The sequence below is a fragment of the Stegostoma tigrinum genome, chromosome 36, assembly GCF_030684315.1.
Source record: "Stegostoma tigrinum isolate sSteTig4 chromosome 36, sSteTig4.hap1, whole genome shotgun sequence".
NCBI classification, from domain to species: domain Eukaryota; kingdom Metazoa; phylum Chordata; class Chondrichthyes; order Orectolobiformes; family Stegostomatidae; genus Stegostoma; species Stegostoma tigrinum.
Window position 1 is genome coordinate 6,346,730 of NC_081389.1, and position 24,570 is coordinate 6,371,299.

Sequence of the window (24,570 nt, forward strand, 5' to 3'; positions counted from 1 at the left end):
AGTATCCACTCACTCAGCTTATATCATGGGCAGAAGCAATGAGCCCCGCTGTAACAAAATGCATTTACCAAACCATCTCAGAGCTCAGGCAGCACGCTCCTCTGGCTTGCTTGACTGAAAACGAGAGATGATTCAGGTTTCATGCCAGTGAGACTGATCCTTGACCTCCTCAGATTTTAACAAAAATCAGTGACTTGTTACAGGCTTCGCCATGCCTGCCTCTTGTGTTCAACTCGCTAATCATAAAAAGAAACTCACAACAACAGAAACCCCTTTTCAGTGATATCAGGTTTCTGTTAATATTCAGTTCCTTGTGTGAATAAGGCAGATACAGAACCACGAGTCATGCTAAATTTAAATTAGACTGATTTCTAAGTCCACAAAGAACCTGGCCCACCTGCATCAGTCTGGGGCTCAGAAATTAAGCAATTCCCCAATCATAATTAATGTGGAAAAATCAAATCGAGCCCTGCATTCAGTGAGGGGCTTCAGATTACAAGCAGAGACACACAGCTGTATTGAGAAGTAACATGTGTAGTGACAGCACAAGCACTACTCAAAGTCCAGTATTGTTATCAAAACTACTGAGAAAGGGTGAGGGATATGGTCACTTCGCAAAGACATCGTTGCTATCGTTCAACTCTGCTATTGTTACATGGAATCATGGTGCAGCTTTGTGCAACTGCACAGATCCTCAGTGAGTCCGTACCGGGAGTACTGCGCGTAATTTTGGTCTCACAAATCTGAGGAAAGATGCTCTGACGGTGGTGGGAGTGCGAAGGTTTATCAAACTGACTCCTGGGGCAGCAGGACTGATTTAGGACGCAACTGGATAGCTTAGCATAATATTCACTGGGGTTTAGAAAAACAAGGGAATCTCATAGAAACCTTCTATCTTCCAACAGGACTAGACTGGGTAAACACAGAAAGAATGTTCCTGATGACCAGGGAGTCCAGAACCAGGGGTCACTGGCTAAGGAGATGGGGTAAGCCATTTCGGACAGACATGAGGAGGAATTTCTTCACCCAAACAGCAAGGGGCCTGTGGAATTTTCTGCCACAGAAAGCAGTTCAGACCAAAACACAATGTTTTCAAGAAGGAGTTTGACATAGTTCCCAGTGTTAAAGGGGTCCGAAACTATAGGGGAGAAAGCAAGAATAGTGTACTGCGTTGAATATTGCATTGCATGGCAGAGAGGCTCGAAGGGCTGAATAGCCTATTTTCTATGTTTCTACCCTAATCATTTTTATTTAAATTAATGTCAGCTCATGAGCTCTGAGCCTGTCACGGCTGACTTGCCTTGCAACATTCTCACGGTTCTGACCAAGGAATCACAACAACCTGCAGGCCCCCAAATGGGATCCACGAGAGAAAGTTCGGGAAACACTGACGAAAACAATGAATGATGCTTGGCCTGGCCGGGGCGTTGCCAATATTCAACGTGAAGGAAACAGTTCTGCATTTGTATGGTACCGTTCACATTTTCAGAACGTCCCATTCCTCCACACGCAAAGAAGTTGTTTTGAAGTTTCAAAGTTATGGTTGAACTGGAGCTGGAAGAGCTCCGGATTATTCAGGAGGCTGAGAGGGTGATCGGAGCTACAGGGAAGTAGTTACACCCAAGTTACAGGATAAAGGAGCTGGGTGGTCGTCAGGAGAGGAAAAGGGAATAGGCAGATAATGCAGGGATCCCCTGTGGCCAGTCCCCCCAAATAATAAGTATACTGTCTTGGATATTGTTGGGGAGGCAGGGACAACCTACCAGGGGAAGGCCAGAGCAGCCAGTTCTGTGGCACTTAGCCTGGCTCTGTGGCTTAGAAGGGAATGAGGGAGAATAGAACAGCAATAGTGATAGGAGATTCACTGGTTAGGGGAACAGGCAGGAGATTCTATAGTACCGAGTGAGATGCCCGGATGGTATGTTGCCTCCCGGGTGCCAGGGTCTGGGATGTCTCGGATCGAGTCTACAGGATTCTTAAGGGGGACATGAGGAGTCAGAAGTCATGGTACACATCGGTTATAATGGCATAACAAGGAAAAGAGATGAGGTCCTGAAAAGTGAATATAAGGATTTAGGTTGTAAGCTGAAAGCCAGAAGGAGCAGAGTAGTAATCTCAGGTTTACTAACGTGCCACGGGCACATGAGGCTGGCAATAGAGAGTGAGAGGGGCTGAACATGTGTTTACAGAGCTGGTGTAGGAGGGAGGGCTTCAGATATGTGGTTCATTGGAATACCTTCTGGGGAAGGTGGGACCTGTACAAGAGGGATGGGTTGCATCTGAATTGGAAGGGCACCAACACCCTGGGCGGGAGGTTTGCTAGAGCTGTTCGCGGGGGGTTAAATAATTTGGCAGGGCGTTGGGAACTGGAGCCACGGATCAGAGGATGGAGTAGCTGGTGTACAGGCAGATACAGTACAGAGACAGCCTCTGAGGAAGGACAGACAGTTGATAGGATGAAGTTGGAGTCAGTGCGATGGGTTTAAGTGTGTCTATTTTAACGCAAGAAGTGTCAGGAACAAGGGTGGCCAACTTAGAGCACGGATCAGTACTTGGAACTACGATGTTGTGGCCATTAGAGAGACTTGGACAACACAGGGGCAGGAATGGCTGCTAGAAGTTTTGGGGTTTAGATGTTTCAAAAGAAATGGGGAGGGGGGGGTAAAAGAGGTGGGGGAGTGGCAATCAGGGATAGGACCGCAGCTGCAGAAAGGGAGGTTGTGGAGGAGTGTTTGTCTGAGTCAGTGTGGGTGAAAGTCAGAACCAGGAAAGGAGCAGTCACTTTATTGGGAGTTTTCTATAGATTCCCCTCCCCCCAGTAGCAACAGAGACACCGAGGAACAGATTGGGAGACAGATTTTGGAAAGGTGCAGAAGTAATAGGGTTGTTGTCATGGGCGACTTCAACTTCCCCAATATAGACTGGAACCTAAGTGCAAATAGTTTGGATGGAGCAGATTTTATCAGGTGTGTCCAGGAAGGATTTCTGAGTCAATACATAGATAGGCCGACTAGAGGGGAGGCCATATTGGATTTGGTGCTCGGCAATGAACCAGACCAGGTGTCAGATCACTTGGTGGGAGAGCATTTTGGTGATAGTAATCACAAGTCCCTGACCTTTACTATACTTATGGAGGGAGATAGGAGCAGACGGTATGGGAAAGTATTTAATTGTGGGAGGGGGAAATACGATGCTATTAGGCAAGAACTACGGAGCACCAATTGGGATCAGATGTTCTCAGGGAAATGCACAATAGAAATGTGGAGGTTGTTTAGGGAACAGTTGCTACAGGTACTGGATAGGTTTGTCCCACTGAGGCAAGGAAAGGATGGTAAGGTGAAGGAACCTTAGATGACAGGACATATGGAATACCTAGTCAACAGGAAGAAGGAAGCTTACTTAAGGTTGAGGAAGCAAGGATCAGACAGGGCTCTAGAAGTCTACAGGTAGCCTGGAAGGAGCTGAAGAATGGGCTTAGGAGAGCTAGAACGGGGTACGAGAAAACCTTGGTGGGTAGGATCAAGGAAAACCCCAAGGCATTCTGTACTTCTGTGAGGAACAAGGGGACGGCCAGGGTGAGGGTAGGGCCAATCAGTGATAGTGGAGGGAACTTGTACACGGAGTCAGAGGAGGTAGGAGAGGTCCTTAATGAATACTTTGTTCAGTCTTCACCAATGAGCGGGACTTTGAGGTTTGTGAGGACAGCGTGAAACAGGGAGATATGATCGAACAGGTTGGTTTTAGGAAGGAGGATGTGCTCGGAATTTTGAAAAGCATGAGGATAGATAAGTCCCCTGGGCCAGATGGGATACGCCCAAGGCTACTACAGGAAGTGAGGGAAGAGAGATTGGTGATGATCTTTATGCCCTCGCTGCCCTCTGCACTAGTAACAGATGATTGGAGGGTGGCAAATGTTATTCCCTTGTTCAAGAAAGGGAATAGGGATAAACCGGAAATTACAGGCCAGTCAGTCTTTTTTCTATAGTAGACAAATTATTGGAGAGGGTTCCGAGATATGGTATTTATGATTATTTGGAAAAGCACAGTTTGATTAGAAATAGTCAGCATGGCTTTGAGAGGGGCAGGTCATGTCTCACAACCCTTACTGAATTCTTTGAGGATGTGACAAAACACATTGAAGACAGTTGAGCTGTGGCAGTGGGATATATGGATTTTAGCGAGGCATTTAATAACGAGGCATGGGATCCAGGGAAATTTGGCTCACTGGGAACAGAATTGGCTGTCCAATAGGAGACAGAGGGAGGTAGTTGATAGAAAGTATTTAGCCTGGAGCTTGGTTACCAATGGTGTTCCACAGGGATCTGTTCTGGGACCTCTGCTCCTTGTGATCTCTATAAATGACATGGATGAGGAAGTGGAAGGGTGGGTTAGTACATTTTCTGATGATACAAAGGTTGGTGGAGTTGTGGGCATTGTGGAGGGCTGTTGCAGGTTGCAATGGGACATTGACAGGATGCAGAGCTGGGCAAAGAAGTGGCAATGGAATTCAGCCTGGAAAAGTGTGAAGTGATTCATTTTGGAAGGTCAAGTTTAAATGCAGTATACAGGGTTAATGGCAGGATTCTTGGCATTGTGGAGGAACAGAAGGATCTTGGGGTCCACGTCCATAGATCCCTCAGAGTTGCTCCCCAAGTTGATAGGGTTATAAAGAAGGCGTATGGTATGTTGGCTTTCATTGGCAGAGGAATTGAGTTTAGGAGCTGAGAGGTTATGCTACAGCTCTATAAAACACTGGTTAGACCACACTTGGAATATTACATTCAGCTCTGGTCACTTAATTATAGGAAAGATGTGGAAGCTTTAGAAAGAGCGCAGAGGAGATTTACCAGGATGCTGCCTGGACTGGAGGGCAGGTCTTATGAGGAAAGGTTGAGGGAGGGTGGGCTTTTCTCATTGGAGTGAAGAAGGATGAGAGGTGACTTGATAGAGGTGTACAAGGTGATGAGAGGCATAGGTACAGTGGATAGTCAGAGACTTTTGCCCAGGGTGGAAATGACTATTACGAGGGGGCATAATTTTAAGGTGATTGGAGGAAGGTATAGGGGAGATGTCATGGGTAGGTTCTTCACACAGAGAGCGGTGGGCACATGGAATGTGCAGCCAGCAGTGGTAGTGGGGTCAGATACATTAGGGACATTTAGGCAACTCTTGGATAGACACATGGAGGACAGTATAATGTAGGGTATGCAGGGTAGATTAATTGGAGGGTAGGATAATCGGTCAGCCCAACATTGTGGGCCGAAGGGCCTGTACTGTACTGTGCTATTGTATGTTCTCTATTCCTTCAAAATAGTGCAGTAGGATATTTTACACCCACTTGACACGACAAACTGGGACTCAATGTCTCGTTGGTAACACATAGATGTTATTTCAGGGTTTTTAGACTGGATTCCTTAAGCAATGATCTCAGGCACACACTCCTTAACATCATGAGGCAGTGTGCATTACTGTAAGAATGCGAACTAAATTTAGCGCAGTTCAGAGTTATCACACTCCAAGTGAAAGTCTCAGTGACACCCCTACAGCTATGGTCAAAGGTTACACTGACTAAAGTCAGGACGAGGATGACAGAGTTTTACTGGAAATACCACCGAGGGGATAAATTGAACACTATCCCCCATCAAGGTGAGCACAGAGCGGCAAGGGTGTGGAGCTCACTGTTACAGGAAGAGGTAGAAGCAGAGGGCAGGTTAGAAATTGCAGCCTCCAATACCCCCATGTTACTTCCAGCCTGACCCATACATTATGGGAGAGAAAAGAAGCCAAGAACTGTGCAGAACTGAAAATCAGAAACACAAACAGAGATGGCTGGAGAAACTCAGCAGGTCTGGCAGCATCTGTGGAGACAGAAACAGAGTTAATCCAGGGAATCTTGTTCAGAATCTGGAAAGAGTCATACAGGACACAAAACATTAGCATCTGTGGAGAAACAGTTCATGTTTTGAGTCTGGTATGACTCTTTCCAGAGTTCTGAACAAGATTCACTGGTTAACTCTGTTTATCACTCCACAGATGCTGCCAGACCTGCTGAGTTTCTCCAGGAAACTGAATTTGGTTCAGATTTCCAGAATTCATGGTATTTTGCTTCGAGGCAAATTAAGCTGATCATGTTTCACGAGGCAGGAAAACATAACTTACAAAGAACAAAAACAGAATTCATTCTGTGTGGCATCTTTACACTGAGTGGCATTTTTAACTGGAGTAGCATTTGAACTTAGAAATGGCGAGTGGGGAAATGGCCTGGGAACGAAAGTAACAAATTACGGGGAATTGAAGAGGGGTAATTTGAATATTTTATTTCCCATGTTTCCAGTCAATCAGCCAACACCCCTGTAAAATGTTACCACATTAAAGATTGCTTGTGTGCTTTGGTTTTCAGGTAGCAATGCAGGAAGCCCTGCTTGTAACCACAATCATTCAATAAGGTCACCAGGTACTCAAACAGGTCTCCAGCATGTTACTGTTCTGTACACTGACCGTACGTAGCACTGTGCAGCTTTATCTCCAAGTTGCTGTCTTTATATCAACCCAATACTTCCAGGTGCACAGGTTCATTGGCAGCACGGGTCAAAACTTAGCCTGAAGGTGGTGGTTTCAAGCCCCACTCCACAGGCTGCACTGCCAAGTCTGGGCTGACACTCCAGCACAGTACTAAAGGACTGCTGCAGAGTCAGGAGTACAGTCTTTCAAATGGTACATTAAGGTCTCTCTGTCTACAGTCAAGAAAGCACACCAAAGACTCTTACCAGAGCCCAGGCCATCAAGTGAACCAGTCTCCCTTCCACTGACTCTGTCTACAGTTCCCACTGCCTCAGGAAAGCAGCCAACATAATCAAGGATGCCTCACATCCCACTTATACCCTCTTCCATCGCACAGAAGATACAGAATCTGAAAACACATACCAACAGATTCAAGAACAGCTTCTTCCCTGCTGTTATCAGACCTATGAACAAACCTCTAATATACTGGAGTTGATCTTTCTCTGCATCTTCTCTGTAGCTGTAACACTATATTCTGAGTTCTGTTCTATTACCCTGATGTGCATATGTAAGTGCAATTTGTCTGGATAGCACACAAAACAATACTTTTCACTGTATCTCAGTACATGACAATAATAAATCACATCAAATTAGCTGAGTATGAAAATCCCATTCCTTCTATGGAGAAGCGGAGAGGAGATGTCCCTTGCTGCTCCTGCCACAATTTATTCTTCAACTAATATCACTGGAACAGATCTAGGTATCAGCATATCGTAATTTATGGGAGCTTGCTGTGTACATATTTCCATAGTTACAATGGTGACAGCACTTTAACAATACTTTGGTTCTAAAGTGCTATGGGCCATCCAAAGGTAATAAGAGCTGGGACAGGAATACTTGTGCTTTTCTTCAATCAAGCCTCTCTCAATAGAAGTCACAAACCTGCCTTTATCTCTACTGCTCTCTGATCAGACACTGTTGGCGGCAGGGTAGCTCAGTGGTTAGCACAGCTGCCTCACAGCACCAGGGACCCAGGTTTGATTCCACCCTCGGGCAACTGTCTGTGTGGAGTTTGCACATTCTCCTCGCATGTGCATGGGTTTCCTTTGGGTGCTCTGGTTTCCTCCCACAAAGATGCGCACGTTAGGTGGATTGGCCATGCTGAATTGCCTCGTAGTGTCCAAGGATGTGCAGGTTAGTGCAGACTTGATGGGCTGAATGGCCTCTTTCTACACTGAAGGTATTCTATGATTTAATATACCTCAATTACGCCTGATTGAACCGGACATTGCAGGGATCTTTCACTTATTGAAGCTCTGTGTTACCAGCTTACTGGATTGTCCTACCACATAGCTACCGATTTATTATTGCATACTAAAGTGGTCTCTTCTCCAACAGTGCGTCCCACAGCCTCACTTACTCTTTGCCACGTCATGGATCCTACTCCACAGGCACTGCTGCATATAGCCATAAGACCATAGGATGTCGGAGCATAAGTAGGCCATTCGGCCCATTGAGTCTGCTCCAACATTCGATGAGATCATGGCTGATCTGATAAATCATCTCCACCTTCCTGACTTTTCCCCATAACCCTTCATTCTCTTACTGCCCCTCTCAGCCTTGAATAGACTTAACGGGCCAGCCTCAGGACAGCCCTTTGCATTCAAGGATTCCACTGATTCACTACCTTCCAGGAGAAGAAATTCCTCCTCATCCATCCTAAATGGGCGACACCTCCCCCACCCCCGCCCCACCCCTTACTCTGACATTACTAGATGCCTCGTGAACTCGGTAACTTTGGGAATATTCTATTCAGACCCAGCCAACTGGGTCCAAATCCCGGAACTCCTTCCTCAGGAGCATTGTGGGTCTATCTACACTCCATGGACTGCAGTGGTTCAAGGAGACAGCTCACCACCACCTTCTGGAGGATGATTAGTGATGAGCAATAAACGAGCCATTTGTCAAAGACAACGCTATCCCATGAAGGAAAAGAACATTGAGATGTTTCTCGTAATTGTTGCCAGTTTTGTTTTTTGGCAATGGGTCACTATAAAACAGCGATTGTACCGCAAATATGGCTCGTTGATTGTGAAGCACACGGGAGTGTCCCAATGATGTCAAGGGTGCTCCCAAAATGAAACTCCAGTTTTTTTTCATGTAAAATATCCTGATCCACATAAACTGGGATTGCCAACCTCGCTCATCTCACACACTGAGGTAAAGAATTAGCCAAGGCAATGAGCAACCATGCTGTCCTTGGGAAATCGATGGACGGAAATGGGGTTGACAGTCAAAGGAATTGTCCAGCTCAGGAATAACGCCGCATCTTCGAAATAAAGTCACTGCTTTTAAAAAAAAGAGATGCCAATACACCCCCTCAGTGTTCCAGCTGATGTGTTTGGTGGAGAAGATAGTCTCAGCCATGATCTTATTAAAAGGTGAGGGTGACTGAATGGTCTATTCCTAACTCATGAGGCCATATAAGGTGGGGTTGACCAGGCAGCGGAGGGCAAACTGAAGCACCCAATGGGGCAAGGTCGGGGGAACAGAGACTGAAGACTTGGGCAGCAAGTAGGGGAAGACAATTCTACTTACTCGGTGCCCACGTGGGTGGCAGCAGCAGGGACAGTGAATGGCTTCACAAGGAAATTGGTCAGACATGGGAGGGAAACGGTGCGGAAGGGGAGGGGAGAAGACACTTGTTAGATCTCAGCTGCAGTACTGCCCACAGTTCTCTGCACTTTGTGATGGAAAGGACACGAACGCATTGGAGAGAGAGTGCAGAAGAGGTTTACAAGAATGGTCCCAGGGATGAGGAACTTCAGCAATGTGGGTAGTTTGGAGAAGCTGGGTCTTTCTCCTTGAAGAGAAATCGGCCGAGAGGAGATCTAATTAAGGTTTTCAAAATCATGAGCGGGCTGGATAGAGTAGGTAGGAGGAAACTGTTCCTTGCTTGTAAAATGGAACAGGAACGAAGAGCACAGATTTAAAGTGATTTGGCAAAAGAGAGGAGAGAGCAAAATCTTTTTCACACAGAGTAGCAAAGGTTCAATTCCCCTAGCAGCTGAGGTCACCACAAAGATCCAACCATCTCAACCTCGCCCCTCACCTGAGGCCATTCCTTCGGTGTCGCTGGGTCAAAATCCTCGAATTCCCTCCATAAGGGCATTGCGGGTCAACACCACCTTCTCAAGGGCACCTAGGGATGGGCAATAAATGCCAGCCTTACCAGCAATGCCCACACCCCATGAATGAATTAAATATAAACACATGGGCCCGATCAGAGTGATGGCAGATTTCCTTCCCGTGGGACATTGATGAGCTACACAGAGGTAAAAACGTCAGCTCCATTTGCATACAGACACTCAGTTTCCATATACTGCAATAACTGGCCAACCAATCCCATGGACTCCTGCTTCCAGGAGTTGCTGTGTGCACGGTCCTCAGAGGCACATGCAGTCAGGAAGAAAATTAGAGGGAACACTGGATTTTACGACAGCTGTCAATACTAGAATAAGGCTTTATTGTTACTTTCCAGACCATTTCTTGAATTCAAATTTTACCATCTGCCTCAATGGGATCCGAACCCATGTCCCCACGGCTCTAGCACAGAGCTCTTGATTAGTAGCTCAATATTATTGACACTACACAATGTAGGACTGACAGATATCATCACAAACACACACCGTAGCAAGATACCACAGGCACTAAGGGGATAAGTGACTTTGAGACATATTGCACATTGGCCAGAACCTGACAAATCCAACAATCATGGAATCCCTTCAATGTGGGAGCAGGCCATTCAGCCCATCAAGTCCACACTGATGTTCTTAAAAAGCATCCCAGACCACGAATCTACACCGACCAACCCCCCAACCCTACCCTATCCTAGTAACTCCGCTTTTCCCATGGCTAGTCTACTGACCCTGCACATCCATGGACACCAATTTATATATTTTTTTAAGATTACCTAGAGTGTGGAAACAGGCCCTTCGGCCCAACAAGTCCACACCGCCACTTGAATCATCCCCTTATAACCTGAACACTACAGGCAATTTAGCATGGCCAATCCACCTAGCCTGCACATCTTTGGACTGTGGGAAGAAACCGGAGCACCCGAAGGAAACCCACACAGACACGGGGAGAACGTGCAAACTCCACACAGGCAGTCACCCGAGGCTGGAATCGAACCCCGGTCCCTGGTGCTGTGAGGCTGCAGTGCTAACCACTGAGCCACCGTGCTGCCCACTAACAATGCCACTCGAGCTTCCGCATTCACTGCAGCGGAGTAGCAGGGTCTCACTTTAGCTCCACATTTGAAAGGCAGCGCTTTAAACAGTGCAGCACCACCTCAGCACTGCAAGGGACTCACTGACGCCCCCCACAAACCCTGCGCCCATGTGGGCAAGGACAAAAACTGCTCACTATCTGAGAGAGGCGACAGCAGCTCACAGCCTCATCGGAGTCTGCCAGAGTGGTCTGGTTTATTGTTTTTCAGTTTTAAGAGAAAGCCCATTGTCTCTGTTGCTGGGGAGAGCCAGGGTTTGAGACAATCGGGGTCTGACAATCAGGGTTCTGAGTAGTGACAATATGGGCTGAAGCAGCAGCATCCCATCATATACTGGTGAAGGAAGTTGTGACGCACACCACGAGCAAACTGTCTTCCTTTATACGTTCTAAAATTACACTCTTTGGGCTAAACGGTGAGTAAACGCACAGCCACAGGCATGCATGCACTCATTAAACTATTTTAGGAGCAGCGGAACAGCTATTTCATGACCTCAACCCCTGAACTGTTGAAGGAACAGTAACCAACTTTCAAAGCAAAATAAGTTGAGTAATTGAGTGAGCTTGAATGACTTCAGCCTGAGCTTCCTCTCCAGTTGCCTGTGTGTGCTCACATGGTTCTTAGGGAGATAGATTTGTGGCTGACAAAATGACTCACAGTATACAGCAACTCACAAGTATGTCAAAGATGGTTAATCAGTGAAACAGAAACCTACATTTTCAGATCCGCTTTGTTTCACACTGGCTTTAACTCGATTTATTATTTTCTAACTGGTTAATACCAGAATTTAGGCTGGACAGTCAGAAGTTCCAAGGTTGTGTTGCGAAGGGGCAAGACAGAACTTTGCAAGGAGCAAGATGCTTCTTGTTTTATACTGATTCTTCATTAGGACATGGAGCTGATGGTCTTAGCGATTTGGAGCCGCTGACATGCAAGTCACAGAGACCGACCATCCTGTGGTCAGCCACAAGGCTTCCTGCCTTTGGGGGGAGATTATAAACCCTTTGGAATGTTCTGAGGAAGGGTCACCAGACCTGAAATCCAATTTTTTTCCAGATGCTGCCAGATCTGCTGAACTTTTCCAGCAATTTCCACTTCTGTTTCTGTCTTTAAGGGAGCCTGGCTGAACAATCGACCAGATTGTCTCATTGAAGCGATCGACATTCTCACTGAGGTGCAGGAGTGCTGTCCTCTCATCTCTAGGTAACCCACTAAGCGAACACGCTATTATATTAGGCTCATTCTGGTAACAAGGCCCTTAGTGACCCAGTTCAGGCAAACTGTGAACTTTTGACCTTCAAACTTAATATTGTGGCACCTTCTTTCCTTCAAACCTCTGCAGAATTCTTACACACACTTGAATATCTCTATAATGGTTGAAGAGCTTAGCTGAAGGACACATTGAGATGCTTGTATGGGGTGGGGGGGGGGCTTCTGAAAGAGACTACACACTCACAGGCTGGCAAATGGTACTCCCCCTTTGAATGTTTTAGCAGTTTGGCTAGATACACGTTAGTGTCCATCTGTCAAGTGAACTCTAGGTCCGAAACATCAGCCTTCCTGCTCCTCTGATGCTGCTTGGCCTGCTGTGTTCATCCAGCTCTACACCTTGTTACCTCGGATTCTCCAGCATCTGCAGTTCCTACTGTCTCTGAAACAACCTTATTAAAAGAACACCCCGGAGCCTCTCACCTGCTGAAAACAGTTCTGATCTAAGCATCTAAAATGATTCTTGGTTTGATAACTATTGGAAAGTTTGGCTTGAAAGCGGGGCAATGAAATCAATGCTTCACACAAGTTTGTCACATCATTTCTAACAAACACCTGAGATCTGCCTCTCTACCTGAGCATGTTGCTCACTGACTCCTTCATCCAGGCGTTTGAGAAGATAAGGCACTCCAATCCCCTTAAACTACTGGATTATACATCCTTTACATCCACCTGTTAGTTCTAATGCACCTCACTGGAACCCAGGCCTCTTATAGGTTCCGATGTCAGCATACAAATCGAGCTGGAGTCTCTCACGGGACCTCTATGGTTACTGTCTCCAAGATTTCACATGGTTTACACATTAAATAAGGCAAGGGATCTCGGATACATCCTTTTGTCTTTTAAATTCCCAGGAGCACACATCGAAAATTAGGTTCCACAGGGTTGGGTGCCTACAATTTTTAAAAATGTATTCACAAGTACTGCCAGCCAGGTCAGTATTAGAGTTCTGTCTTCAGATTAATAGTCAACCACATTGCCAATGGTCTGCAGTCCCATGTAAGCCAGACCAGGTAAGAATGGCAGATTTTCCTCCTCTAAAGGAACCAGATGGGTTGTTTCTAACAATTGATAATGGTTTCAAGATCATCATTCCACTTGTAATTCCAGAATTTTATTGGATTCAAATTCCACTATCAGCGGGATTCCAACCTGGGTCCCTGGATCAATGATGTAGCGATAATACCACTAGACCAACACCTCCCTATTGAAATGGAATGGTATCCTTGCCAAATCAGCGAAACATTCAGAGGCAGGAACTTCCTTTCCTGTTCTCCTGCACAAACCTCCCAACGCATCCTTCAACTAAACTCAGAGACTTTGATGTAAAATTTGCAGATAGCCAAGTGTGCATGTTATTTCTGCAGAGGTGGCAGGCAATGCAGGAGAACAAGAACCAGGCTTAAAGCTTGAAGGTCAAAAGTGAACTGCAAAACAAACAAACAAACACACCAATTACTCTGATGGACACTCTGGCAACATAACATTGGTGTGTCAGGAACTGAAATACAGTAGGGGGGTTTACTTCAACATGCACAGTAGCATTCAATCACTGGGAACTTCAGGTTACAAAAGCCCCAGAGCAGTTAATTGGCAAACATGTGACATAATGAACTTTTCAGTTCAATGTGAGCGACCTTTGGTCCTGTGGGTTGAACTTGAGCCGCAGGTCGACCATGTCCATAGCAACATGGCAATAGGAGGTCATCCTGTATACCCAATTAGAACATGGCTGACTGGTATCTTAATTCCACCCTTCTGGTTCCTTGAACAGTGAGCCATTCACAAGGAGCTTGACATTGGAAGGCTGTACCCACCGGCAGGGCAATCTCAAAAGCTTCCCGAAGAGAAGGTCTCAGAGATAGTGGGAACTGCAGATGCTGGAGAATCCAAGATAATAAAGTGTGGAGCTGGATGAACACAGCAGGACAAGCAGCATCTCAGGAGCACAAAAGCTGACTTTTCGGGCCTAGACCCTTCATCAGAGAGGGGGATGGGGTGAGGGTTCTGGAATAAATAGGGAGAGAGGGGGAGGCGGACCGAAGATGGAGAGAAAAGAAGATAGGTGGAGAGGTAGGGAGGGGATAGGTCAGTCCAGGGAAGATGGACAGGTCAAGGAGGTGGGATGAAGTTAGTAGGTAGATGGGGGTGCGGCTTGGGGTGGGAGGAAGGGATGCGTGAGAGGAAGAACAGGTTGGGGAGGCAGAGACAGGTTGGACTGGTTTTGGGATGCAGTGGGTGGAGGGGACGAACTGGGCTGGTTTAGGGATGCGGTGGGGGAAGGGGAGATTTTGAAACTGGTGAAGTCCACATTGATACCATTAGGCTGCAGGGTTCCCAGGTGGAATATGAGTTGCTGTTCCTGCAACCTTCGGGTGGCATAATTGTGGCACTGCAGGAGGCCCATGATGGACATGTCAACTAAAGAATGGGAGGGGGAAAGGAAATGGTTTGCGACTGGGAGGTGCAGTTGTTTGTTGCGAACCGAGCGGAGGTGTTCTGCAAAGCGGTCCCCAAGCCTCCACTTGGTTTCCCCAATGTAGAGGTAGCCACACCGGGTACAGTGGATGCAGTATACCACATTGGCAGATGTGCAGGTGAACCTCTGCTTAATGTGGAATGTCATCTTGGGGCCTGGGATAGGGGTGAGGGAGGAGGTGTGGGGGCAAGTGTAGCATTTCCTGCAGTTGCAGGGGAAGGTGCCGGGTGTGGTGGGGTTGGAGGGCAGTGTGGAGCGAACAAGGGAGTCTCGGAGAGAGTGGTCTCTCCGGAAAGCAGACAGGGGTGGGAATGGAAAAATGTCTTGGGTGGTGGGGTCGATTGTAGATGGTGGAAGTGTCGGAGGATGATGCGTTGTATCCGGAGGTTGGTGGGGTGGTGTGTGAGAACGAGGGGGATCCTCTTAGGGGGTTGTGGCAGGGGCGGGGTGTGAGGGATGTGTTGTGGAAAATGCGGGAGACGCGGTCAAGGGCGTTCTCGATCACTGTGGGGGGAAAGTTGCGGTCCTTGAAGAACTTGGACATCTGGGATGTGCGGGAGTGGAATGTCTTATCGTGGGAGCAGATGCGGCGGAGGTGGAGGAATTGGGAATAGGGGATGGAATTTTTGCAGGACAGTGGGTGGGAGGAGGTGTATTCTAGGTAGCTGTGGGAGTCGGTGGGCTTGAAATGGACATCAGTTACAAGCTGGTTGCCTGAGATGGAGACTGAGAGGTCCAGGAAGGTGAGGGATGTGCTGCAGATGACCCAGGTGAACTGAAGGTTGGGGTGGAAGGTGTTGGTGAAGTGGATGAACTGTTCAAGCTCCTCTGGGGAGCAAGAGGCGGCGCCGATACAGTCATCAATGTACCGGAGGAAGAGGTGGGGTTTGGGGCCTGTGTAGGTGCGGAAGAGGGACTGTTCCACGTAACCTACAAAGAAGCAGGCATAGCTGGGGCCCATGCGGGTGCCCATGGCCACCCCCTTAGTCTGTAGGAAGTGGGAGGAGTCAAAAGAGAAGTTGTTGAGGGTGAGGACGAGTTCGGCTAGGCGGATGGGGGTGTCAGTGGAGGGGGACTGGTCAGGCCTGCAGGACAGGAAGAAGCGGAGGGCCTTGAGGCCATCTGCATGTGGAATGCAGGTGTATAGGGACTGGACGTCCATGGTGAAGATGAGGTGTTGGGGGCCAGGGAATTGGAAGTCCTGGAGGAGGTGGAGGGCGTGGGTGGTGTCACGGACGTAGGTAGGGGGTTCCTGGACCAAAGGGGAGAAAATGGAGTCCAGATAGGTGGAGATGAGTTCGGTGGGGCAGGAGCAGGCTGAGACGATGGGTCGACCAGGGCAGGCAGGTTTGTGGATTTTGGGAAGGAGATAGAAACGGGCCGTGCGGGGTTGGGGAACAATGAGGTTGGAGGCTGTGGTGGGAGGCCCCCTGAGGTGATGAGGTCATGAATGGTGTTGGAGATGATGGTTTGGTGCTCGGGTGTGGGGTCATGATCGAGGAGGCGGTAGGAGGTGGTGTCGGAGAGTTGGCGTCTGGCCTCGGCGATGTAGAGGTCAGTGAAGAGAAGGTCTGCCTGGTTACCTCAGACCAGAGAAGGGAAGTTTCTTCCCTCAAGAGGGTGGTACATCCTCTCCCTCCCCCAGAGGAGGGTGGGTGTGCACCATTGTTGAATACACTTAAGGCTAGGGCAGAGAGACCTCTTATATTCAGGGAATTAAGGGAAATGGGGTGGAGTGGGGAATAAACCCTGCCTCCCCCACCCCGAGACTACCCATGACCATCTAGATCATCTGAGTCTGCGTGGGATGTTTTCCGAAGGTCAGTGCAGACCCAATGGCCTCTTTCCACGCTGCAGGGATCCTACGGATTTGTCATATAGCACAAGTAAAAGAAAAGTTTGCCTTTTTACTTCTTGTGCTAAATATCTGTGACCTCCTCCAGCCCCACGGCCATCCTGGTGAACTGGTTATTTTTACAACTTCACGTTCCTCCAATTCTGAAGAAGGTGCACTGCACTTGAAACTTTCTCGCTCCACAGATGCTGTTGTTGTCCCTCCAAAATGAAATGCTTCTGCTCCAGAAACCTTTCACCCTGCTGTCAGCAACCAGACCCAGTGAGACTCATTTCCTGAGTCACTTTGGCTCTATACCGCACCCTCTATTTTGAATACATTCCTAAAAACTCCACTCTTTGACAACTTCAGATCACCTGTCCCAAATTTCAGGGGGGTAAGTAAGGTGAACCGCCATTGGATAGAAGCCAAGAGTTTGGGACATTAGTCCTCACCAGGGCCTCCTCCAGATCCCCACTCCACCCCCTGTATGCTCCTCCTTGTTCAAACTGAACCTAAGGCCAGTTAAACCCTTGCACGGGAGGTCGATTGAGTTGGCACTCAGATGCTCCTTCCTCAGTGGGGGCCAGTCTCTGAGGGGTCAGGCACTGGGCATCAGACTAAGAGTTGCCTGCAGATTGGGTTAGACTGGAGTTTGCACTTGGGATGATGGCCCATTGGGTTAAGTCTACATTGTCTGGGACTTCTTGTCACCCCAGAGATTTTTAAAAATTCATTCACAGGATGAGGGCATCGCTGACTAGGCCAACATTTATTCTCATTCTAATTGCCCAGAGGGCATTTAAGAGTTAACCACATTGCTGTGGGTTTGGAGACCAGGTAAGGCCAGCAGATTTTCCTTCCTAAAGGACATTAGTGAACTAGGTGGGTTTTTGCTGACAATGGATTCATGTTCATTAAATAGATTTAGGGATGGGTGGAGTATACAAGTGGTTTTACATTTCAAGCAAAGTGATGACTGCAATAAAAGGAGTCATTTCATTCAGTCAAGGTGAGATTGTTAACAAGCATCAACGAGCTGCAGTCTCTGAAGATGCTGATAGCCCGATAATGTTGCTTACCTCCTCCTGGCCTTTAAACCACTGGTACTGCAGAGGGCTAGGTCCAACAGCAGCACACTGCAGAGTTACAGGGCACCCCGCTGGGACAGAGGCAGACTCTGGCTGCTTTGTGATCACAATACCTGCAAGGGGTGAGGGACACAGGTCTCATTAAAAATCAGAAATATTTCATTACTGCACAACCAAATGAACAAAGGAACGAGCCTGGAACTGCAGAGCTATCAATGGAGACTCTTCTCACCAGATGCATAGTTACAGAATGCTGAAATAACACCACAGAGGTTGGTATCTGTCACCAAGTTCTCCCTTTATTTACACGTGAACTGTCTTTCACTACAGTACTGCTTCACACTGAGTCAGGCGCCAGAGCATCAGAGTCACTGACGCTCACCCTTTTATATCAGCTAGGGCTGTTTGGACCAGATTAAAGCTCCAGAGAGCTCCATTGGCTGGCCTCACTACCAATGCAATGTCTTAAATAAAGCAGCACCCTGACAATAATCTCAAGTGGCAATTTTGACCCGACTCAATGGTTAAACAACAAACAGGCTCGGGTGTAAACACGGGCTTCACGCATCTCTGATTATGAACATTTCAGCAGAATACGGGTCCTTGTGACAAGTCCACTTCACATCATCCCTAGCACATTGCAACACAAGTGGTTTAGCTCATCAGATCCACATAATGTTCACTTTGGCGGAGGGCGGGGGAGACCTATTATTTAAAAGGAGAACTTCTGCAGAATTCCAAGGTGCAGAGGAATCTGGGTGCTCCCCAGTGCATGAGTCACAAAAGTTAGTATGTGGGTACAGCAAGTATGTGACGTGGTTACTGGGATGCTATCCTGTATTACGAGGGGAATTGAGCATAAAAGTAAGGCTGTCATATTTCAGGAACAAACGACTTTGTAAGACCACATCTTATTTACTGTATGCAGTCTTCTCATTAAAGGGAGGGGTGGAAAAGCATTGGAAGTGATTGAGAGGACGTTTATTACATCGATGCCTGGAATGAGTAGGTTGTCTGATGAGGAAAGAGTTTGATTCCACTGGAGTTTAAGAACAGTGAGGAGTGATATGATTGAAATGTGCAAGACCCTGAACTGACTCGACAAGGTGAATGTGAAAAGGACGTTTTCTCATTGTGGGCGAGTCCAGAACTAGGCAAGTGTCTTAAAATTAGGGACCACCCTGTTAGGAACAGAGATGAGGGAAGCCATGCTGAGGCTGAGAAATATAATGAGAATGAGAGTATCCTTCAAAATCAAAACACTGTCACACAACTGAGGGAAAATAGTTGTTTGACCACCCTGTCCCTTCTCTTATAGTACAGTATCTTCCGCTTTCCTCAAGGCAACCTCAACAGCATTTTCCCGATCCTTTATCCACCCCTGAACCCAAACGAGTCTCAGTGTCTCTTCAATCAGTCATGGACATAACTCCATCATTCACCTGGCTTCTGCATCATGGATCCCCTGATCCAATGGGACTGGGTCTATGTGTCTCAGCACAGGTCATGTAGAGTGGAGTTATATCTGAGCCTCCAATGTGGCTATTCCTTCCATTGGTGTTTCTTTCTTTTTGTGAGCTTGCTGTGCATTCATGTGAATTTCAACAGCAGCAACATCTGGAAAGGAATCTGGTCGCTGAGGTCTCCTGAGGACATTAAAGGTGCGAGGAAAATCTAAGTTTCTTTTGTAACCCTCTGATAGCTATTTTGGTGAGGCATGATCAATGGATTTGAAAAGCTTTACATAAGGATAACTCTTCCCTTTCTGCCCCCTCCCCCCACTACGAATGAAAGGGATGAAGACCAAAATAAACTGCTACCCAAGGAAATGGCTCAGAAATGGAAATGGACACTTTCACACACATTGCTGGAGAAACTCAGCAGGTCTGGTAGCATCTGTGAAGAGAGAAACAGAGCTAACGTTTTGCATCCGGTTTACCTTGCATTCTGACGAAGAATCTAATTGGACTTGAAACATTAACTTTATTTCCCTCTCCACAGATGTAGCCAGACGTGCCAAGTTTCTCCAACGTTCTGTGTTTGCTTCAGATTTCCAGTAGCTGCACTATTTTGCTTTTACTGAAATGATTTTTCCAGGTGATTTCGGGATTGAACCCCACTGCTACCCACCGCCCCCCAATAACCTCACCCGCAATGCTGTATCACAGCTGTTACAAAAGTCACGTTTATTTTAAGTGTTAGATAACAAGGTGTAGAGCTGGATGAACACAGCAGGCCAAGCAGCAGAGGACCAGGAAAGCTGACATTTCAGGTCTTCTGAAGAAGGGTCCAGACCCGAAACATCAGCTTTCCTGCTCCTCTGATGCTCCTTGGCCTGCTGTGTTCATCCAACTCCACACCTTGTTATTCCAGACTCCAGCATCGACAGTTGCTACTATCTCTTCATTTTAAGAGTGGCTTTGTGTGATAAAAGTACAAAAGGCTGGGAGTCAGGAGCTGCTGTAATCAGGAACTGCTACAGAAGCACATGCGAATATTTCAGTCAGACAGAGAAAACCCCAGTTCTCCAATTGGCTTATTAAAAGGCACTGGTTCAAATTGCACTTCCAACAGCAGTCCTGTTGTCATGAGATAACAAGGTGTGGAGCTGGATGAACACAGCAGGCTTCAGAGGACTATGATGCTGCTTGGCCTGCAGTGTTCATCCAGCTCTACACCTTGTTATCTCAGATTCTACAGCATCTGCAGTTCCTACTGTCTCTGTTTTCATGAAACCAGGAAAAGCAAGTTTCACAGAGGATGTGAGACATGCTGGTTAGGGGTCAGTAGGTGCCACAGAAATAGCTCTTGACACTGTGCGAGACCTTTGACCACATGGGAGAGGGGAGCTCACTTCCTTACTTTCCACCTCTTCTGCTTTTTAAACCTAGTTTTCCTAAAGTCAAACTGGGAAAGGGATCGTTTCCTCCAACTGAGCAGGTGCCTGCTGAGGAATCTCTTCACCCAGAGAGGAGGGAGGATGTGGAATTCTCTACCACAAGTTCCAGGCCAAAACACTGAGTGTTTTCAAGAAGGAATTAGATAAACCTCTCAAGGCTAATGGGGTATGGTGGAGAAAGCAGGAATGGGGACCGAGTTTGATAATCAGAGACAGTAAGCGCTGCAAATTGCTGGAGTCACAGATAACTTAATGGAAGAATACTGGAGCTGCAGCATTAGAGGAACAGGAAAGTTAATGTTTCTGAAGAAGGGTCCCAACCTGAAACGTCAGCTTTCCCGCTCCTCTGATGCTGCCTGGTCTGCTGTGTTCCTTCAGCTCCACACTGTATTGGATAATCAGCCCTGATCATATTGAAAAGAGGAGCAGGCTCAATGGGCTGAATGGTCTACTCCTGCTCCTAGTTGCTATGTTTCCACGACTGAGTCACTCCCTCCACTTCCCCAGGTATATGCAGGGGTGCTTGTAATGCGGGGAAACGCAACAGTCAGGTTATGCACAGAAAGATCCTACTCCATTCCACAGTGACCGGAGTAGCTGAGGGGCATCAGTCGAAGCATTCCATAACTTCCTGGATTCTGGGAGGGATGCAGCTGATTAGCAGGTTTCCAATGTGACAGTCCTGTTCAAGGTCAGGAGATAGAAAGCAGAAACTTTGGGCCCCAATCGTGATAGCGTCCCCAGTCCCTGGATTCAAGAAGGTGTGTAATAACATCTCTGAACAGGTAGGTTGGAAAAAGTTGCTTAACTTTAATAAAGTAAAAAGGAGGAAACTAGATCAATTAGCCTAACATTTGTGGTTGGGAAAATGCCGTTTATTGGCAGCGTAGTGGCCAAGTAGTTAGCACAGCTGCCTCACAGCACCAGGGACCCGGGTTCGATTCCACCCCCAGGCAGCTGTGTGTGTAGAGTTTGCATATATCTCCCGCGTCTACATGGATTTCAAAGTCCAAAGATGTGCAGGCTAGGTGGACTGGCCATGCTAAATTGTCCCAGTGTTCAGGGATGTGTAGGTTAGGTGAGTTATAGGGGTATTATTCAGGGTGGGATGTTTTGAGGGTCAGTGTGGACTTGTTGGGCTGAAGGGCCTGTTTCCACACTGTAGGGGTTTCTATAATTCTGTGATCTTCAAGCTAAAATTGATTTCATTGATCATTGTGGGTATAACCAGAGAGGACAACCTTGATCTTTTGTGTATAATTGAAGAGGTAGGTTTATTCTTTTATTCAGGACACTGTAGCTGTAACATTGAAGTGTCAGCCTAGCGCTCAATTAGTTATCATAACAATTAAATCAGACGCGAGAACACTGTCCCGAGACAGTAGATACGTTCAATTATATTTTGAAGTCCTCTGCTGAGTTGATCATTGCAAATACATATCACCCCTCTGGTAAAGGCATTTTTCTGATTATTAGTAAACTGGTCAGGGTCCACAAAAGATTTACCAGGATGTTGCCAGGAATGGAGGGCTGCAATATGAAAATAAACTGGGTTTTTTTTTCTACTGGAGCGTAGGAGGTTGAGGGGTGGCCTTATTCTGATTTATCAAATCATGAGGGGCATTGGTAACGTGAATAATAAGAGACTTTTCCTGGGGGGGGGGGGGAGAGTTCAAAACTAGGGGGCATATTTTCAAGCTGAGAGGGGAACATTTAAAAAGGGCGCAAAGAGACAACTTTTTTTTTGCACAGAGTGACTGGCGTGTGTGGAATGAACTTCCAGAGAAAGTGGTGGATGCAGGGACAGTCACAACGTTTAAAGGGCATTTGGCTAAGTTCACGAAGGGAAGGGTTTGGGGGGAATATGGCCCAAGTGCAGGAAGGCAGGTCTAGTTTAGTTTGGGATTATGGTTGGTATGGACTGGGTGGACCTAAGGGTCTGTGTCTGTGTTGTAGGACTATATGTTATAAATCTTGTTTGCTTCTGGTCCAATGCATCCTAAAACAAAATTATATGTTTACAATGAGTTTAGACTTATCCTGTCTCTAGGCTGCACGTTTCTCTCTCCTCGTAACTCATTCTTCCCTCAGGCTTGGGATTATTATTATTACTGTCTCTCTCAAACCAATTACAATGGTGCACATGCATACAACCTCAAACATAGGGTCTCTCACAACTGGTCAGTCCCACTGCATTTTGAAAACAACTGTCTGCACTATGTGAAAGGCTACTCTGAGGTTTATGTGCTTGAGTCGAGCCTGGGGTCTGAACTCTTTACCTTCTGTCTCAAGGCTAGTGCGCTACCACTGAGTCACATCCCACAACAAATGTCAACAACTCCCTCAAGCTTGCTGTGGAAAGTGAGATCCTTGTCTTGCCCCTCTCGGATTTCAGTCTGCCCTTTCTATCATCAGTGAGAGGACGGGGCTGTGTAACAGCGGGTGGGTGTGGAAGATATAAAATCAGTCTCTGTACCGTACACCCTGCTGCGTTCACCAAAGCCGCGATGGAAGGCTTAGGTGGAATGAGGAAGTGACCCTTTTAGAGGATGCTGGCTACACTCTGCCATTTTCTGCCCATGAGCTGATTTAACCCTGACCATGGCGAATCAGTTAATGCTCACTGAATAAAATCGGGCAAGGATTGGCCTAGTGGTGTTATCACTGGATTGTTTTCCAGGTATCCTGATAATATCCGAAGGATCCGGTTTGAATCCTGCCACGGCATGGTGAATTTTGAATTCAATAAACAAAAATCTGGAATTAAGAGTCTAATGACCACGGGTCCATTGGGCTACACTTGCTTATTTCTGACCTTATCAATTGTTGGGAAAACCCATCTGGTTCACTAATGTCCTTTAGGGAAGGAAACTGCCTGATCTGGCCTACATGTGACTCCAGACCCACAGCAATGTGGTTGACTCTTAACTGCCCTCTGGGCAATTAGGGATGGGCAATAAAAGCTGCCTGGCCATTGATGCCCTCATCCCGTGAAAAGAGGGAAAAAAAGAAAGCTCTTGGAATTTTTTCAGGACTTCTCCTTGGAATTTTGATGGCAGTTTGGCAGAAACCCTGGCTACAGCTTTAAAGTCCTCATTCAAAGTTGTGGTTGCATTCATGAGCATTACAACTTTAAGTGAAATATCGGTTTCCATAGAGAACTGTGGCAAAATTAGAGTTAGGTTCTTGTCAGAAAAAGCAGCAAATATTAAAACTGAACACCAGCCAAGCTGAAATATTTTACATTGATACACTGCTAGATGACATAACTTTTCTATTAAGTTTAAGAATGTAAAGGAAAATGTAACTTCCTTTTTAGAGCATCTCCTGCCAACAATCCTGCTCCCCAGACCTCTCAATCCCGAATCCTCTCCATCACAACCCCACTCCCTGAACTCTGAGCAGTGCAACACTTTGGGACCCACAATTCCACAATCCCAGATCTCAGGCACTGGATTGCCTCCGGATCTTGAATGGGACTGCAAATCCAGGAAAGGGAAGAGGCGAGAAAGTGAGAGAGGCAGCAGGTTTTATGAGAGGGGCACAGGAGAACAGCCTGGGGGTCAGGGGTGCTGGAGTGGGGTAGAGGCCATTATTAAATGTGCCAATCAGATTAACACGGGAAATGAAGTGAAAACAAATTTCTACTGCATTCAGTAAGATTACAGGCCTCTACCCCACCAACGATTTAGGGTGAAACAATATCCAGTGAAGATTGAATGCAGCTTGAGACAAGTTCACAGCACAGCTCATCTCATAATTCAGAGATAGTAGGAACTGCCGATGCTGGAGTCTGAGATAACACGGTGTGGAGCTGGAGCATTCTGCCACTTTCCATTAAGGGGTCCAGACCCTAAACATCAGTTTTCCTGCTGCTGGCCTGCTGTGTTCCTCCAGCTCCGCACCTTGTTATCTCATCTCATGATTTGGTTGGTAAGGGTGCAGAAGGGTCAGTGTTCAAGTCCCACTCTGTAGGACTGAGCTCAAAATTGAAGGCTGGCATTCCCGGTGCAGTACTAAGGGGGTGGTACACTGTCAGAGGGACTGACATTCAGATCGAAAATAAAGAAAAGTAACCCAGTCTGCCATCTTGGGGTGGAATGGGGTTGGGGGAAGAACGTTAAAGATCCATGGTATTGTTTTGTTGAACAGGACAGTGTTCCCCCTCACTGATCAGCAGGTTAGTCCTGACACTTGCATCTACAC

At 46.9% G+C, this 24,570-nt stretch overlaps 1 protein-coding gene across 1 annotated transcript in view; it reads right to left on the reverse strand.

Annotated features, from left to right (window-relative positions):
• malt3 (MALT paracaspase 3) overlaps nucleotides 1-24,570 on the reverse strand; it is a 115,918-nt gene that overhangs the window by 69,543 nt on the left and 21,805 nt on the right. Inside the window, exon 3 of the mRNA XM_048520939.2 lies at nucleotides 17,457-17,578. Coding sequence (XP_048376896.1) covers nucleotides 17,457-17,578 — 122 coding nt within the window. The remainder of the gene's footprint in view (nucleotides 1-17,456; nucleotides 17,579-24,570) is intronic.